Below are 19,393 nucleotides of genomic sequence, written 5' to 3' on the forward strand. Positions count from 1 at the left end.
CGAGCTGCAGCAGGGCCCCAGGCCGCAGGGGGCTCAGCCCCACCCAGAGCACCAGGGCGAGCTGCAGCGGGGCCCCAGGCCGCAGGGGGCTCAGCCCCACCCAGAGCACCAGGGCGAGCTGCAGCGGGGCCCCAGGCCGCAAGGGGCTCAGCCCCACCCAGAGCACCAGGGCGAGCTGCAGCGGGGCCCCAGGCCGCAAGGGGCTCAGCCCCACCCAGAGCACCAGGGCGAGCTGCAGCGGGGCCCCAGGCCGCAAGGGGCTCAGCCCCACCCAGAGCACCAGGGCGAGCTGCAGCGGGGCCCCACGCCGCAGGGGGTACCCTCAGGGCCAACGCGCCGAGGCTGCTCTCCGTCTCCTTCTCTGCACAGAGGACCGGCGGGTGTGCCCCACACCCGGCCTTCGCAGCACAGCGCTGCCGACAGACCCCGTTGCTGCCACCTCTGGGGAGCAACGCGGCAGCTGCCTGGCAGGGAGCGCAGGCGCGGCCACTGCTGCAAAGGCTGTAGGAAGGCCACCTGCCCAGCTGGGATTACACCAGGCACTAGGGGCTACCACGCCTGCTTCTTCTGCCCCTTCCCGACGCCAGTGGTCTGGCCGTGGGCTCCCACCCCGGCGCAGCACCCTACTGCTGGCCAGCGCTGGCTCTCAGGGAAGAGCGCCCCCTACTGTATCACCAGCACTCCCGTTTGTTGGCAGGGCCCCCGCCCCGCCGAATTTGTGGGAGTGCCTGAGAATACAGCTCCCAGCAGCCTGACTGTGGAGAAGGCCCCATTCAGCTGCAGCATCTGTACCCAGCCTCCCACAGCTGGTGCTGTCCCCCACAGCTGGGGCCCTGCTGCCCTCCACTGGCCACCACAGCTCGCTGAACCTCTTCCAATGGCTGAGCACAGCCACCAGCGGCAAGGGGACCATCGCTGAGAATCACGGAGAACCCAGCTCTGCACTGGCACAGGGTATTCGGAGCTGTCGCTTCTGCCTGGGCAACATGCCTGTAAGTCAAAACGCCCCCTTCCTGCCTGCTCTGCGATATCGCCAGCGGCATGCACTGCAGCCAGGTGCCAACCCTGCCAAGAACCTCTTCCTTCCTGGGAAAGGCCCATCTCACACAGCGACCATGCTCAGCCAGCCTGAGAGAGGAGCTCAGCCTCCCTAAGGAAGGCCCTGGTCTCATTTCACACACCCCGGCTCCCATCTTCACTGCCGTTTCTGTTCCCATGAAAGTCTCTGCCAAGATTTTACCCACGGCAGTGCCTCGGCTTTCAGAGGAGCCCAGGGAGCAGGCTGAGGTTAGCACCGTGTTCCAGCAACACGCTGCAGGGGTTAAAACCCATCATGCAACTGACGAGAGGTATCAGCCCCACTGCGCTAGGAGCTGTACAAACATGGCAAAGCAGCCCCCCGCCCCAAAGTTCTGAAAAGCTGAAGAGCCAAGAGACAAAGGGGTGGTGGAAACTGAAGCCTCCTCCAGGCAGCAGTTGACTAGCTTCTCCTGGGGATGGCTAAGCATGGTGCACCATTCTCCACATCCCTGCACGCTCTGCTAGTGTGAATACACGCCACAACATATGGAGCATGGTGTAGACAAGCAAAAGCCATTTAACTCCTGTACATCAATGTAACCTACATCAGCTTAATTCTGTAGTGTCGCAATGCCCTGAGAGAGAGGGGGAAAAGAGGGGGTGAAATATTGTACAAGGAGAAAGAATAATGGACACTAGGGGACCACAGGCAGAGGGAGCGAGTGGAGGGTAGAAACCCCAGCCTGGGAAAATGTGGCGGCTAGAGGAGAAGGAGGGAAGAGACAGATGCTGTGGGTTTCACGCTGTGGGAAGTTTGCTTCTGATCCAGCACTTGGCTCCCGGGGGGGAGCGGGGGTTAGATACATGATGTAATGGTCTATGAGCTTCATGAACATAGGCTCGTGACCGCAATAGGCCATACGTCATGCAAGGTGGCTCATGCGAGAGCACTGGAAAGGTGATGATTGTCCCATTTACGTGCCAGTACCATTTTTGCATCCAAGGTTAAAAATATCGACCTAGAAAGCTGTGGTTCACATTTGTGGCTTTCCCTCACTCCCACGTCAGGACTACAATGGAAAAGCTGGACAGGGCTGACGGCTCATCAGCCAGCACAATGGACTGTGAATTGACTTGGCCTTCCTGCAAACTTTCCATACTGCTACCAGCTCATGTGACCTGGTCAAATCCTATATAAAGCAAGGAAGGAAAACAATGACCCTCTTCAGCTGCCTTCACCTGTGCCTCAATGTGAAAATACCTGGAAACAAAAGGAGCGCAGCTGAAGTGGGGAGAGGAGAACCGCTGGATCCAGGCCAAGAGATACCAGGCTTCTGAAGGACTTTACCTGGGTGAGAAGTTATTATTTGTAACCATTGTTAGTGGCTCTAGCTTGGAAGGTGTGTTTGGATTATTCTTTTAGCAACCTGCATGGCGCTGTCTGTCTGCTACTTCTTTGTGCACTTACAAAACAACTTTTCTTGGTTAATAAAATTGTTTCTGGTTTGTACTATAACCCAGCTTATTTGATTTCAAACGGGGGAGGGGGAGGCGCCTACTTTCCTTCACACCCAGGTAGAAGGCAAACTTCATATAACTTTGGATTTCTACCCAAAGAGGGGCGGGGTTGAACATCTGGGTGCTGGAGTAAATCCCTTAAGCTGCCTCCTCCCAGAGCTGATCTCATGTCTGCATCTGCAGCTGGAGATGTCCTTGTCTGTGGGTTTTGCTAGAGGAGGGTGGAGAGCCTGGCTCAGCAAAACCAAGTAACAGGGAGTCCGGGTCAGTGTTCTGTGTAAGCTGAGCAGCTGCCCAGGAGAGATTCAGGTGCTGCCAAGCTAATGAGCAGAGAGCCCACAGCTGGCAGCCTGTGTCTCCACTGCCGGCGCACATCTGCAGATGCCCCAGTGCACATAACAAAATTTATTCCACCCCTGGATGAACCACATCAGAGGGAACCCCAGCAGGCTGGCAGAGAAGGCGGTGCTCAGCCGTGCTAAGGGTGCCAGTGTTATCCCAGGGGTCGCAAGGTATTTCAAGAAAAAATGCAATCTGAAAATTACCCCAGCTCTGGAAGCCGGAGGGGAAGAGGCGACACCCATCCTGCGGCTGCAGCAAGCATAGCACAGGGGCTACCTCAGTGCTGCAAGCACAGTACAGGCTGGCACAAGGTGGCGCGAGTCCGTCTCAGACGCTAGATGGAGCCAGAGGCTTAACTTTGTTAAAGCGCCAGCCAGTGCAGGCCCTGAGCCGCCATCACCTGCCCATCTTCCCCCTCTGGGCAACATCTGCTACTGGCTACAAACCCAGGCTGGGACTCCGGGACCTGCTAGACGGCCTCACCCTTTCCTGCGCCCCTGCTCTTCTGGCCCTCCCAGCCCTCCGAGCTGCCATTGCAACCCAGCCCCAACCCACAGAGCAACATCAGGTGCTTGGATCAGGGCTGCAGCTTCCCACTCTCGGCCCCCAAGCGGGACGGGAGTCACTCCAGTGGCGTCCCCACGCTCCCCGGCACATCACCAGTCAGGCAGCCCCCCACAGGGCATGGTGGAGGGAGGAACGAGGCCATCTGGATTCAGCTGCTGGGGCCGCTCCTGTGCGAGGGCGCCGCTGGAAAATCCGCCTTCGCCGACTCTGCTGCACGGGGCCAGAGGGGCCAGAACTCCCGCGAGCACAAGCACGGAGGCCACTAGTGCTGCCAGCAATACTGTGGCGCAGCTCCGCTCCTGCCCTGCCAGCCTCGCCACAGGCCCCGGGGGAACCCAGCAACCTGCTCCCCCAGGGCGCAGCAAGAGCTGCTGCTGAGCATGCTTCCCCCACCGGCACCAGGCCTGCCTCTGCCCTTTGCTGCCAGGCTGTCTCCCCACCCCCCCACAGCCGAGTTCTGCGACCCCAGGGAGTCAAACCCAAACCCACAGGGGAAACAAACACCGTGGCTGTGCTGAGGTTTGGCTGGGAAAAGCATCCTCCTGCCAGCCCTGGGATGGGTCAGGAGCAGAGCCCTGCTCCAGGCGGGTGAGGTGTCCACCTCCAGGGACGCGGAGCGCCTGGCTATGGAGGAAAACCACCTGCCCAGCAAACCCCTGGCTGACAGCTCCCCCAGCTCTGCCCCCCACAGCAAGATTAGGGCCTCGCCCGTGTGCAGCTATTGGGGCTCAGGCATTCGCTGAGCGCCCACGCGCAGCAGACAGCCTGGAGGCTCGGGTACGCCTGGGCCACTGTCAGATACCACAGGAGCAGCACTGCGTCAGCCCCCAGAGATCCCAAGCCCTGAGACTCGAAGGACAAAACCCTCAGGACACTTTGGGCCAAAGGCTACTGGGGTTCGTCCCTTTGTCTGTGCGGACGGCCAGACCCCCAGCTCGTGGGTGACAGCGTATTGCAGGAGGTGATCCGGCCCCTGCTGCCAGAGCTCTCACCCCATTTGCCCGTCCCCTGGCCCTGCCAGCAGCTCCTCCTGGGGGTCTCTCCCCAGCCGTGGGGGCACTGCAGAAGAGCCCCCTCTCCACCGCCCAGGCTGGGCAGCTCCTGAGGGTCTGTACTTGCCCTCTGCCCGCTTAGGCTGCAGGGGAGGAGGGGGGTGCTGAAGAACCATCCTGCCCCTGGGGATCAGCAGAGAGGAGGGACTGAAGCCACTCAGGCTCTGCATCCCAGCTGGGCAGGAGCTCAAGGGATGACTCTGCTGGGTGTGAGGGTCTCCCATCCTCACCAGACCAGCTCCAGCCCCTCTGACCTCCCAACACTCACCCCAGGCCCCACAGGAGTCAGCGCCATGGAGAAAGGGCCCGATCCTCTTCCTCCCCACAACACAGCCCCACCGACCCCCATGGGCCTACGACTACTGGTGGGGATCGTGATTCAGGACGCTGGGCACTGGGCAATCACTGGGCCCCACGTCCCACCCTGAGGAGCCCCACATCCCAGCCCCACTCACCGGCTGGAACGAGCACCAGCAGGCCCAGGAAAAGCAATGGGCAGAGCATCTGTGCTGTGGGGCGTGACTGGAGCATGTCAGAAGGGGATCGAGGCCCCGGGAGCCAAAGGCAATCTTCCCTCTTGGCGGCAACAGCCCTGAGCCGAAAAAAGACAGGATAGTCAGGTGAGCCGCCCCGAGCAGCGGGGCCTCCAGGCCTGGCCCTCCAGGAGCCCAGCTGAGGGCAGGTCCCAGCTCAGACCCACTGGCCAGGAGGGTCATCCGGCCCAGCCAGACACCCCTCAGCCTGCTTCGCCCTCCCTCCCCTGGGGCCCTACGCTGATTCTCCCCACCCAACACATCCAAGCGCCTTCCACCTCCCACGGCACCAACCAGGGCCCCGGCAGGGGTCAAACTCTGCCTCCCACACCGGCTCTGACAGCCCGGCTGCCCTGTATTTGCCACACTAGAGCACTGGCACCTCCCCCACTGCTGCCTCACGCAGGTGTGGGATCCTGCCTTCTGCCACCCACAGCCTGCCCATCCAAGGCAGCCCCAGGGCCAGGCACCAAGCAGGGACACAGGAGAGCTGCGCCGTAGTCCGTGCTGCCACCGACTCTCCCCACAGCCTTGGGAGTGTCACTTGGCCTCAGCGCATTGGGAACAAACAGCCCTCACAGCAGGGCCAGTCTCTCCCAGGGCACACGCACAGCAGTCAGCCAAAGGGCTCTGAGTGCCGGTGGGCCACTACACCCTACCATCATGCAAACACTCCTGCCTCTGGCAACAGCCGGTGTTCCCTGCAAGCTGAGCACTTGGGCGGCTGCCCAGCGCATTCGCAGGGCGCCTGCAGCACCCACAGCCGGAGCTCTCCTGGAGGTGCACATCCGCACAGGCTGCGACGCCCATAACAAAACGTAGTCCCCCATGGACGGAAAAAACTTGCGGGAACCCAGGCAATGGCCGCTGCCCCGCCCCCCAGCCACCACCCAAGACAAACTCGCAGCCGCTCTCCCCCCAGGGACTCAAGCAAGCCAGGCTCGTCCGGCTCTACTCCCGCGGGAACCCAGGAGCGGCCAGACTCCAGGCATCTCCGGGGCAGCCCAGGGGCTAGAGGAGCCAGGAGAGTGCAGCTGGCCCCCGGGGAACCTCCACGTCATACACAGGGGGAGGTTCAACCGTCCCTATTTCTCCCCTGCCCGCTTCACCTCTCGTTCAGTCTCTGCCCCCCCCACCCGCTTTGCACGGCATTCCCCAAACTCTGCCAACGCCCCTGGAAGCCAGGGCTGGAGGCAAAGCTGGACACTTGACTCTCCCCCCAGCAGCAGTGACATCACTGCACCCCACACGCACTGACCAGGAGGGCCAACGCCACCCCGCAGCAGCTGTGCTCCAAATACACACGTGGCTCTCCAGCACCCCAGAGCAGTGGAAGCAGCAGCCGCCGCTGCTCAGTTCCAACTCTGGGGTGACACCTCCTTCCTGTGCAGCACAGGGCCTGGGGCTCCTCTGCCTACCCCAGGGGCAGAGCCCCGGGCGCAAGGCAGCCTGGAGCTGCACCTTTCCCTCCCCATGGGCCTCGGGAGCGGGGCGCCCAGGCAGTGCTCTGCTGAGCAGGGGGCCAGCAGAGGATGGGCTGGCGAGGCAAGACACCGGCAGGAGATTCGACAGATCTGGCCTGGGTGAGGACAGGGGGGAGATGACAGAGGGGAATTCCAGAGCCCGCTGCGGACGGAGAAAAGGCTCCGTAACCAGGAGGCTGGAGAAAAAGCTTGTTGGCCCCTCAGCCTAGGCAAAGCGCCCTGTAGTTCCTCTCATTTTCTGCCCCTCACCAGGGCTGGGGGGAGCCCCGGTTGATCCCAGGCCACAGAGGATGAGGCAGTGAAGTCACTGCCAGGCGGTATGACTCAGCCACCCACCCCATGCACATCATCCAGCTGCCCTGGCCCTGTCTGTACTGACACACCCAGACCACTGCGCTGTGAGGCTGCTCATCGGCCGCCTCCGCAGCCCAGCCCTGCCCTGAGCTCTCCTGGGCAGCTGACCCCACACAGCACTCGCTCAGCCGGGCAGCAGGAAGGCCAAGCCCCCTCTTTGCAGGCTGCTGCAGGGAGCACACACGGCAGAGCTGCCAAGCCAACACCTCTTGGGCCGCTCCCTTCTCGGACTTGCCTCTGTCCTGCCTGGGGCAGCCAAATCCCCTGCCCCTCCACTGGAGTCCCTGCGGTTCCCAGCGCCAATCCGCAGCTCTGTCCAGCTGTGCCCCCAGCTGCCTGGGAAGGTGCAGCAGAGCACGTGGGGTCCCCGGCCTCCACCTAAGCCCCAGGCTTTGGGAAACAAGGGCACAGCTCCAGGGAGGTTCAGCACTCGGGGCCGGGGCCAGCCGAGCGCAGGCGCTACACATCGGGACAGAGCAGCCGGCACGGGCCAGGACACGGACGGGTCACTTTCGAGGCCAGAACCACACGGCCGGCTCTGTCCCAGGGAGCGCCTCATGGTGATCCAATGCTGCTGCCTCCAGCACTCCCCTCACAGTCACCCAGGGCGCCGCGGGGCCGCGGGCAATTCCTCGGCTGGGCCTGACTTGAACAGCACCGCTGCAGGGCTGCATCCTGCCCCGCGTGCCGGCTGGGCTACAGAGCGCCTTCAGTGTGGAGCGCTGGGGGACGGGAGGGGGATGCCACACCGGAGGACAAAGGGCACTCGACCCCACCCCCCACTGCAGAACCTATGCCATTAAGCAGAGCCCAGGGGCCCAGCATCCCACCAGGCAACGGCAGGGACAGGGTTAACGCCACTGGCCCTGGCAGGAGAGAAAACACCCAGCTGGAGACCGGATCCTGAGGTACTGGCCGGCACACTTCCTGCAGGCAGCAAAGAAGTCTGGCCTCCCTTCCCTCCCCCTCCAAACTGCACAGACTCTCGCCACCAATGGCCTTCTCCACATCCCGGTTCCTGGGGGCTGCCAGGGAGCTCTGAGGCACCTGCTTCCTCTGCCAGGACTCCCTCCAGAGCAGGGTACGGACATCAGTAAGGTTGTGGGATGGATCCAGGCGGGACCCTGCTCGCCACTGGAAACAGCTCAGTTACAATCCCAAACCAGGCAGTCGGGAGCATGAAGGTAATGCTGCAGGCATAATGCCTGACCTGGGTCAATGGCACAGCCTCATCTAAGCACCACCGGTCACCCCACCTCCAGCAAGACGCTGCAGCATCCACGTGGGCTCCGCAAAGGAACCAAGAGACATCAGGAGCGGGAGCCCCTCTATTGTTTCCATTGAGGGTAGAATAAGTTCTGTGAGCACCATGGGGCGGTTCTGATGCGAATCTAGCTGCCACCCGCACTCGCTACTCCTCAGACAGTTACTGAGCTCAGAGGGAAAAGGGGCTGGGTCAGGCTCTCCTCCTAACAGGCAGGAACCCCTGGAAGGGACCTGAGAACACGCATGGAAAGCAAATCCCCTTTTTGCCCCCCAAATACGGTCCCTCCAGGCACCTGGGAATTGTCACGCTGGAGAAGATCTCTAGACCAGCAGCCAGCAACAGCTGCTTCGGAGGAGAAAGCGCTGCAGTAGGCAGCTTTGGCCTCCCCAGTCCCTAGGGATGGGGCATTCCTAGCCCTCAGACATAGCGACTGCGTCCCCCGCCGCCAGCGGGTTTCGATCCTCACAAAACTCTTCCACGTTCTGTTACGTTGATTATTCGAACACCGGAGAATTGCGGCTTCCACAGAAAGGCCTCGTCCCTTTTCGAACTCTGCTGGGCTCTTGGCCTCACCGACAGTCAGCAACCAGGAGCTCAGCATAAGCTACCCCTGCGGTCAGTGCAGTCCGGGCTGGCTGAGGGACAGGGGTGGGAAGCTCATGCTGCTGCGGTATGTGCCTCAGACCCAGCAGCGGGAACAGAGAGAGAACTTCAGGTGCCTGGGCTCACCACCGGGCGTTTCACCAGCACTACAGAGACTCACCAAGCTTTTCCCCCAGGTGACCCCACCCCGGCCCAGCAACAGGCATGGCGCCAGCTTCTCCAGCACCGTTCTGCGCATCTGGGCATGGCCTCTATCTATCCAGTGCCTGAACAATTTCCCAAGCACCACCACGCCACACAGAGCCCTCAGCTTTCTAGCCAGGACAGAGCAGCCAGGGACAACATGCAAAGCTCAGGGCAGCACTGATAATTTCCTGCAACTCGACAAACCTCAGGACAGCTTCTCCCTCAGCCACTACAAGGCTTTGATTACCTAGACCCAGAGCGTATCCCACATCCTGGGGTGGGGATGGGCAACATCTCACCCACCCATTTGGCTCCTCAGGGCTCTGCTTCTCCAACCCTCCTCCCTGAGGCTCTGGAGCAGAGAGCAGGAAGCTCTGTGGTGCACAGGGGACCCGCAGCTCTAAGGCTCATTTTCACACACCCGCAGGCAGGGCAGTACGTTTGCTTTGCCTGTGCCCAGCTCAGAGCAAACGGGCTGAGACTCAGACCCGGGCAGATGGAGGTGATTCTGGCTGGTTGGTGGAAGCACACAGGGGAAGCGCAGGAATGGTGCTTGCTCTCTTGGCTGAAAGGGTACCAGGAGCCCTCCCAGGGTGTCAGTAGCCAGCAGTGATTTCCCAGCCCATCTGTGCTTGGAGTGACAGCTGCCCAAGAGATCAGCCTCAGCATACACTCCCAGACTGTTGCGACTGCCAGGATGAGACAGATGGGTTTCTCCCAGTGACCATTCTATTCCAGGCTGCACTGGCTCAGCCACAGAGAATATAACACACTTGGTATTAACCTCAACCACGGCTTCGGAATCCATTCACAGTCTTGAGACAGGAACTTCCTGACCTTAAGCAATAACACAGTGACCATCACCACAGTATCCAGGCTTCACACAACTTACACAGCTACCCATGCATGCGCCTCTCCCTTTTTGCACCACTGCATTCAGGTCACGTGCTCCCCATCCCTAGCATTGGCATGCGCACTGCAGGGCTAGCTCTGGATTTCGCTCCCCTCATTGGCCCAGCCAGCCTACCACACTGGACTTCACAGTCCTCCGTAAAGCTTTGCCCACGGTGGCAGTGGCGGAGCTTCTCGGCTTACATAGCCATGTAGCTAAAACACAGCGTTCCAGCACTTGCATAAGAATATAATAATTAGTCTTGTGCGGTGTAATATGCATCTCTGTACCCTACCCCGCCAGCCGCACTTTCTGACTAGCAGAAAGGAACAGCCTAGAGCTGGCGGTAAGGGTGCCTCAGGCAGGCTGCTTTTGTCAGTTACTGATGTGAAGCACCAGAAGGGTCCCTGAGACTCACCATGGTCACCATTTTGCCTTTGGAACAAGTCTCATAGTAGGAGATTTGAGAATGCTTGTTCTAGCCTACAGTTGCAGACAGGTCTGTCACTATTACCCTTTATTTTTAGAATGCCCTGTGCCATTTCTGTCTTCACAAAAGGCGCTGCAGTGGGTGACTGTGTGAGTGAAGAATGCATGCAAGGGAAAATATAAGCTTGAAAATATAAGTTCAAAGGAAGAGCCAGAGACTCAAGAGCGCGCCACAGGACTATCACCTGCGCCTGTTGTACCTGATGACTAATGAGGGGCAGACTGACGACTCTGATGCTCAGCACGCGCCCCAGAGGAAAAGCGAACAAAACCCAACCAAACCCAGAACAGGACAACCACGAGAATGAGCTGATGCAGGTGGACAACGACAGCAACCTTGAAATAACCGTTGGATGAACCGAAGTACCTGATTACGATGTACTGCCGCAAAACTCAGGCTTGTATGAGAAGGAACTCCTATAAAAGATGGGGCAGGACATCTTGCCATGAGACTTTGCGTGCTGTTCTGCCAAGGCTCGCGGCATCAGATCGCGCCTGACAGAACCCAGCGTCTCCACTCGGACCCAAGCTAACCAGCCATTAGATCGGTCCAAGCTACAACCAGTAACTATAACAACATCCGCAGGACTGGGTGTGTGTGGGTATGTGCGTAATGGCATAAGCTGCTTTTTATGTTGCACTCGCCATAAATATAGCGTATTGCCTCATCCCCTGAAAAGATCCCACATGCATCTTATAAGCAGAACACTTCTTGGTGGTGGTTGGCTTCTTGCTAACGTGGTAGAGGCTCATGGCGTTAGCCCGTAAGGTCCCAGGCTCAATCCCAGCTGCTGACGAGCTGGGTCCATCAGTGTCACAAGGGGTGACTTGTCTGAAATGAGCTGCTGGGAGGACTCTGACGCTTGGGATGTGCTCCCTCGGCATCAGGCTCTTGTCCCCTCCCCTGCCACCCTCTCTGCAACAGAAGCTGAGCCACCCTGTGTGCCGGCTCAGCGGCGGGGGTGGGGAGGAGGACAGAAGCAGAGCCAACCTGTGTGCTGGCTCAGCCCTTTCAACGCAGAGCAGCAGAGGGGGAAACTGCCTGACCCCAGCGCAAGCAGGGAAAGAGGCTAAACCAGCACCTCCCTGTTTACTTGGGAGTAGGAACAAGATGCAAGTAACTGGTAGCAGATGCTTATCGGTTAGTCATATAATCAGATACTCTATTACATCCCTACCTGAAGCAAGTGGAACTTATCTGTGCCCTAAGGCGATGAATGCATGAGCGTCAGGGCATCAGAATCTGACCCTGTACCAGCACATAAACAGACAGGCAAAGTAACTTCACCAAGCCTATCTAAACAATTTAGAAGCTTGCTTAACGCCTTCCACAAAGAGGTTGCTGGTTAGCAAACTAAGCCCAGAGAGCACAAATCCTTGGTGTCTGTGCACGATTTCCTAGTGAACTCCATTTTCAGAGAGACAAATTCGATCTTCGTTTCAAACGAGTCCTCTATTCCCTAGAAAGTGCCACGGGATGCGAAAAGGACCTAGCCCCTCTGCACAGACCCTCTTAGAACCCAAAGGCACCAAACCGCACACCAGCAGCGCAAAACCCACGAGTCCCTGCTTGTCGAGCAAAACGCACACCCATTAGCCATGCTTCACTAGCAGGGCGTTAAAGCTGCCACTAGAGTTGTACTCGCGGATGCTAGCCCAGTGCCCAGCACACCTGCTACAGAAACTGGACCCAAGCGGGTGAGACCTGTGGATGCGGATATCCAGCAGGACTCCAGCTTTTCCTAGGGAAGTCTGGCTTGTCCAGCTGGTGCTCCTGCCAGCACAAGCAAAGGGAACTAATACCGGTTCTCTTTCCTGAATGACTGCTATTGTACAAGGACAGAGCGCTAGAGCAAAGGAAGCCACGTGGCACTGAAGGCTTCCATGGGGCTACAGACCAGAGAAGCTTCTCCTACCTCACAGGCCAGGCTTGGCGAGGTCACGAATCGGGGGCACTTTGCACCAGCCGGGCTGCTTTGTGCAGACACTCGCCCATCAGGACATGCACTGAAGCCCCCTGCCCACGTTTAGATCGGGGCAGGGATTAAGACCCATCATTCGCATGGAACACCTACACAGAGATGACCCGGATGTTCACAATTCACAAACCGGGGCCCCAGTGCCTGAGGCTGATTGAAATTGGGGTTCTTCGCCCTCTGGATTTTGACCTTAGGTCAAGGGGAAAATTTAGATCACGGAGACCTGAGGGCTCTGGGGTTGCCAGCACCAAGCTGCAGCCCAGGGGCCTGAGGCCAGTGCAAGGAGCCCTTCCATTGGCCCCGTGGCCGCCAGCTGCCTGGAGGAGGGCAGGAGGAGAGCGAGGCCATAAAGCTCCTTTCACTGATGTGGCAAATCTATCTCCCACAGAGAGCAGCGCCTGCAGCATGCCTGATTTAGCCCTGCTTGGCCAGGCCAAGGGGGACCTGAGGTTTTATGGACTCATCTGAAAGTTCCCCAGAGAGGTGGCTCCCATTGCTGTCTTGGCAGAGCTAAGCTGCCCTATGTGTCTGGATAACACTAACCCACGACACTCAGACCCCAACACTCCCTGCCAGGCCCTGGATGAGACTCTTTGGTCCCTCCGTTCTTTCTGGTGCCACAGAGCACATGGCGCTTAATAAGCTGACGAAGCAGCAAATCATTCCACAGAGCAATCAGCCCTTCCATAGGTCCCCCAGCTGAATGAAGTATCTATGTTTCAAATGCACTGGGAAGGGGGGCGGGGGGCAGTGTCATCTGGCTGCCGCCAGCCAAAACCACAAGCAGGGACTGATTTCTGTGTTTCCACCCCGACGTGTAAATAATGCTGCCATTGATCTTGTGTGCGGAGTGTGTGGGGAGAGGCCAAGGGGCCAGCCGGGCTCAGTCTGCATGTGCCGAACGGACCTTAGAGAATGTCCTCTCTGGCTGCTCAGCTCCAGTCAAGCTCCCTCAGCTGTTACCTAAACCCAAGCCCTGTGTTATGGCAGGGTCTGCTTGCTGCCCTGCTGGCACCTCTGCCCGGCACGTCCTTGCAGCCTGCCAGAACTCCCGCCCATGGCACACACTCAGAGGGGCAGCTGTTTACCCCTCTGCTCTCCCAGAAGACACAGCTCGATGCAGTTATCCCAGGCTACAATTCCCAGGGCCGTGTGGCGCAGGGAGCCACACTAGATCACAGCGATGCACCCTGGCCTTGGAAAATCTGTTAACTGAAGGGGCGAATTTCCTGCAGAGGGGGCCAGGCCCAGCGGGTGCCTTGCAGAGGAGTGTGGAGTGGGATGGACGGATGTCCTCATGCTACACCCCCCGATGCGACATGACCCGACTGCAAGGAAACAATGAACCAGTAACGCAGCAGCTCTCCAAGGAAAGGGAAGAGAAACAGAAGCGTTTCCCGCTCAGGTCTCCTTCGGCAGTAGGGAGGTGACGCCTCATCCCTGAGAGCGGCAGGTATCGCGGGGGGAACGTGACCCCAAGCTGGCAGCACCAGCTGAGCGTTTGTGGAACATCGCGCCTGGCTTAAATAAATCCTGGGCCCAGGTTCACCTCAGTTGTTTAACCCAAGGCCTTAACCGGGCCCGGAGGAGACGCCGGGAAGGGGCCCCTTGCCCCAGCCGATACCGGCGCCCAGGGATGTGGTCTGCCCAGGAACGCGGCAACCCGCCAGGTGGACCTCGGTCTGGGGCCGTGCGCCCACCCGGAGCCGCGGGCAGGGCGAAGGCGGCGTCTGCGTCTGCGGGGAGGGCACCACCTCCTCCCGGGCCCGCCGGGGCGCTGCCACGTGCTCGCGGGGGGCGAGCCGGGGCCGGACCCGGGCCGGGGAGCGGGGCCCTTCCGCGGCCGCAGCGCCGGCTCCGCAAGACCCTGGCGTTGGCGCTTGGACCCCGCCGGCCCGGAGGACAATGGCTGCGCGGCGGCGAGACCCGGGGCGCCCCGGCCGACCTCCCCCCGGCCCGGCCCGGCCCGCGAGCACTCACCGGGGCAGGGCGCGGCGCGGCCGGTGCTTCCCCCGCCGGGCTGGGCCGGGCCGGGGCCTTGCAGCGCACTCCGGGGCACAGGCGGCGGCTGGCGCGGGGCGTGGCGGGGCGGGGCGGGGTGAAGCCGAAGCCGGCCCCGGCCGAGCTCAGAGCGCTGGCGGGGGCGAGGCGCAGCTGGCGCTGCCGGGGAGAGCCGGAGCCAAACCTGCCCGCCCGCCCCGGGGCGCCTCTCGGGGGCTTTGCACAGGGCCCGGGAGCCACGGGCCGGACAGGGTCTGCGCCCCTGTGGGGCAAGGTCCGCGCACCGCAGCGAGGCGGCGCCGGGGCACCTGGGCCTCAACCGCCACCTTGTTGTGGCCCCCTAAGCCGGGGGCTGGGGCGCCCGTGCGCGGCGCTGTGTGCGCGCCGGAGGCTTCTCAACCGCTGGTCGTTCAAAGCGCTGCTCGCCCGGGGAGCGCCAGCGGCTGCTGCCTCCTGAAGTGCCCCGTTTCTCTGAGGCGCTGTCCTGCTCCGAGGGCGTTAGGTTTGGCTCCGCTGGCGTGTGGCTGCTGCGCACCGATGCCCTAACGCACTTTGCTCTGACGAGTGATCTCTGAATGGCGAGTTATGGCCCCACAGCTGCCTTGGAGCTTCCTTGTTCTTGGACCAGCCGCTGAGCCCGTGGGGCTGATCAGAGCTGCTAGAAGGACAACAGTCCTTTCCCATTGTCCCACCTCCTGGGCCAGAGAGAGGGAGGAAGGATGCACCAGAAGCAGCCATGCGGGGAAGGCTGCCCCGTGAAAGGCCTCAGAGGGGCAGCCCTGTTACTGGCTTCACAGATAACAAACGCATCTCCTGCCTGGACACCCCCCATAGGTTCAACCCCGCTGGCGATGTCACCGGCCTCTGAGCTTCCTTCACCGGCTGGCTTTACACAAGCATGGGACAAAGTCAGGGGCTGGTCTGTTACGGAGGAGCCACAGGGGATCTCTACCGACCACCAGGCTGGGCCCAGGTACTGCCCAAGGACAAGACAAACGACACGCCGAGGGTGGGGAGGAAGGGATGCCGGAATAGATGAGCCAAGCTAGCAAGGCTGGGTTCATGGGGAGCAAAGGAACGAGGCAGGAGAGGAAGCAGGTTGTCCAGGCAAGCCTTTGCCGGGGTGACTGTGCCAGCCACATGCCCACCAGGCAGAGCTGTTGCTGACTTCAGGCTTGCAGTCTTTGTGATGGCCTGTGTCTGAGACGCCACCAATCCTGCTGGCCCATGAGGTACAGCCATGAGTCAGGCCCAGGAGGCTGAGGCTGGGAAGGGATGGGGGGTGAGTCACTCACCACAGGCTGAGTCCAGACCTTTGACTTCTCTCTCTGTGACAAAGGCAGACCCAGCAAAGGGGAGGCAAAGCATAAACAATGCTCAGAGCAAACAGCCCGTCAATGAACTCCATGCAAAGGAAGTCCTGGGAAGAACAGGGACTCGCTTTTCCTCCCTGCTCTCTTTAGAGCACGTGTTAAAATAAGCCGTTTCCTCCTGTGCCTGGTGGCTGTTTGTCCAAAAACCACCAAGTATCCGTCACTTGTAGTAAGAAGAGGGCCTGAAACATAAGTCCACGTATCACAGGCCTGGTGTGAGGCCTAGACAACTACGTCAGGACTTTGCTTATATAAAGCAGAGTGGAGCTGAGAGCCAGAGGCCGGCCCAGCTCACAGAGTCTGGCAAAACAGGGCTGATACTGCCGAAACACCTCAGAGGCACTAGGCACAAGCCATCCAAACACATTCCAGGATTTATTGGAACACCCCGAAACCAGTACATTCCTCACAGCTAACAAGAACATCCTGACCCTTCCTCAGGGTATGGGCAGGATGACAAAATGATGGACAGGAAAGTTTTGATCCAACCACCATGTGTAAGCTAAAGGGAAGCACCCTGATGTGTCACAAGTGACATGTACCTTGTTTGTATCAGGATATAAATACATCATCTCAGAGGAGCTGTCTGTCCAGCTGGGGGAAGGCTGGGCTGTGGCACTTTGATTGGGGAAAGGGTACAGGCTTGGGCATTCTGGACAGCACCAACATTTTTGGAAAGCTGCTACCCATTCATGGGAATCCTAATCAAGGGAATGGGTTGGAAAAGTTCATTTAATTAACAAAATGCAAATCTCCCCCAACTCTGGCAGGGTGTGCAGGGCCTGGTAGGGGGTCTCTGCACCAAAGTAGCCAATGGCAGATCAGACCAGTTCTGCTTTCCTGCAAGCAGTGTTCATATTTGGATTCCAGACAAGTATTTTGGTGTTGGTGCTGCACTGTCAGTGACACGCCCCTCACTCCATGGATCCAGACTCTTCCTTCCAAGGGCTTTACTGGAAGAAGCACATGACAGAAGATTTGTCTGGGTTTAGTGCCAGAGCAGAGCAATGCAGTCTTGCCCTGAACAAAAGGGAATGCAATGGTCCTGACTCAGACTCCTGCCCAGAACCGGCTCCATTCCCTCTCCCTGCTCCTGTCTGGGGGCCCAGTGGGAAATTCTTTGGCTAGCTGATACTGCTCTGGCTTCTCATACTGTCCTTGGAAAGGCTTTTGCTGTTGAGCTGAATGGCACAGGATGCAAAATGGAAATTCTTCCTCTGCTCCCTAGGGGAGTGTAATGGCGAAGGGCAGCCTTGCTACAGCCAATCACACTGCTGGCCCTCTGAAAGAGGGAACGGCCCCAGACACTCCTGGCAAACTAGAGACGGGAGCACAGTTGTTTCTTTTGCCCCTGTCACTTCTAGGTAGTCTTTTGGCAGCCTTGCTGCTTGCTGGCTCTTTAACGAGAGCTGTTTCATCCGTCTCATGGTTTTCACTTGTCCTGCGGTGCTGTACAGGGCAGAGAGTGCAGATAGATCTGATGAAGTGAGTCTGTGCTCACGAAAGCTCATGCTCAAAACTTTTCTGTTAGTCTATAAGGTGCCACAGGACCCTACGTTGCTGTTACAGATAGATCTTGTGTGCTAAACAGGGTGACCATATCTGACTGTTCAATAAAGAGGATGCCCCTGAGAGGGAGTGTATCTGTATCAGTATCTACCCACTCACAGTGTATTAATGTATCACAAATTCAAGTCCCAGCACGTGGCCATGCCCATGATTTAGTTTCCCACTTTCATCTCTCTTTGGGCAATGGCAGGAAACTTTTGTGTTCAGTTTAAACTTTCTCACATATCCAAGTGGTTTCCGGCATCAAGTGACCAGAGTACACGACTTGGCAGGACCAATCATAGTCCAGGCTTACAGAAAGCAAAACCTAAGACTATTCACAGATCACTGTCCTGAGTACTGGGCCATTAAGTTCTTTGAGTACTGCTAACAGCCTTCAGTAGCACACCTAGATATAGAAACAGGTTGATACTTCATACTTCTAACTTCGAACACAGGAGTGATACATGCACACAAATAGAATAGATAAATGCAGTTTTTCTAACGCCCTGTTACATGAAGTATTTTACATAAAGCATATTTGAATTTTGTCATATTCATAAGCATATTTCCATAAAGAAGATGGGATCTGATGTCACACTTGTAGCACTCCTGAGTTATTCTGAGAGTGGCTTTCTGTGCAAAACTTGAGGAAAACAGGGAAGCTATTCTCCTCAGCAAGGCCAGAACTCGCTCCCACTGGAAATACACCGACATTGGTGCATGTTTAGAAAATATCCTGTAGCTGCAGCTCTCTGGCCGGGATTTGCGCAGACTGCAGCACCTGCAATGCCTGGCCAGTCTTCCCTTTTCTGCCCTCCTGAATAGGGTCTCAAAATGAGGAGAGGAAAGGAGCGGGATTGTGCCCATTGTGTCTCTTCGTAACACCCAGTGAAAGGTGTTACGAAGAGACACACCTTTCACTTTCTATTAGTTTTCTGTGTTACAAGTTCCAGTCGTGCCTGGCCTGCTTTTCCTAGCACTGAGAATAGGCCGGCCTGGGAGACCCGGCATGGATTGGGGGGATGTGCCTTTTTAAATTCAGATGTTTTGTGTACGGGTAATAGCCACTTGCTTCATTCATATATCTGAACGATGTTTAGGAGAAGATGCTTTTGTGGAAGATTTAAGCATTCCCTGCACCTCAGTTGAAAGGCCAAGAAAGCGCCCAGGAGCAATTCAACAGCAGACTGTGCTCCCCTCATCATGGAGCTGCTTCTCAGTCCTCATCTTGGTATCATCCACGAATGTTGTATGTGTGCTCTCTGCCATTGTCTAACTCAGGGAGTCTCAGACTTCATTGCCTCACAACCCCTTCTGAGAACAGAAATTGCTCCAGAGCTCCAGATAAGAGCAACAAAAGTTATTAGAGGTCTAGAAAACATAACCTATGAGGGAAGTCTGGAAGAAATTGAGTTTCTTTAGCCTGAAGAAGATGGAATGGGGGAAGGGGTGGGGTGGTGGGGGTGGGCTGAAGATAGCTTTCAACTATGTAAGTGGTTGTTACAAGCAGGAGGGAGAAAAATTGTTCTTCTTAACCTCATACACTGTAGTGTAGACAGAGCCTAACCATCAGCATGGTTAACAACTGGAAAAAATTGCCCAGAGAGGTTGTGGAATCTCCATCACCAGAGGTTTTTAAGAACCAGTTAGACGAACACCTGCCAGGGATGGCTAGGTAACACTTGGGCTGACTGTGAGGGCAGGGCACTGGATCAAATAACCTCTCAAGGTCCCATCCAGCTCTGTCAGTCTGTAAAAGACTGGAAGAATTTATTCAACACTTTCAAGTCATCTTTATATAACGAGGCCACAACCTCACTTCGTTAACCTGTGAGGCTCACCTCTGAAGCAAGCTGGGGACTTCTGGGCTGCTCTCCCTACCGGGGAGACAATCCTACTCTTGCTTTAAGCCTGTGTTTCTCAATGATTGGTCCATGGACCAGTGCTGGTCCCTGATATTTCCGTGATGCGTTCTAGGAAGGCAGCAACCTGGCAGCTGGTACCAAAAAGGCTGAGAAACACAGATCTAAACTGCACCAAGTGCGTTTTGTGCACATCTGTAACAGTCTCTGCAATGACATCCTCATGCTCACAGCAACCCAGCTGCTCATGCCGAAGGAGCCAGCAGGGCTGCCTGGAACCCGTCACTGATGCGCTGGGCAGCAGCTGCCTGGTGAGAGCT

The 19,393-nt window shown here is 58.0% G+C and overlaps 1 protein-coding gene across 2 annotated transcripts in view; it reads right to left on the reverse strand.

Annotated features, from left to right (window-relative positions):
* The window catches only part of CD276 (CD276 molecule), a 58,052-nt gene that overhangs the window by 22,223 nt on the left and 16,436 nt on the right, over positions 1–19,393 (reverse strand). Inside the window, exons 1-2 of one of the 2 annotated variants that reach the window (XM_075006545.1) lie at positions 14,267–14,371; positions 4,955–5,091 (exon numbers count right to left, since the gene is read on the reverse strand). In XM_075006545.1, coding sequence (XP_074862646.1) covers positions 4,955–5,030 — 76 coding nt within the window. In that variant the 5' untranslated portion in view covers positions 5,031–5,091; positions 14,267–14,371. Of the gene's footprint in view, positions 1–4,954; positions 5,092–14,266; positions 14,372–19,393 lie in introns of those variants that run through there. The other variant, XM_075006544.1, reaches the window with a different exon arrangement.

Source organism: Carettochelys insculpta, chromosome 12 (assembly GCF_033958435.1).
Source record: "Carettochelys insculpta isolate YL-2023 chromosome 12, ASM3395843v1, whole genome shotgun sequence".
Classification (NCBI taxonomy): Eukaryota; Metazoa; Chordata; order Testudines; family Carettochelyidae; genus Carettochelys; species Carettochelys insculpta.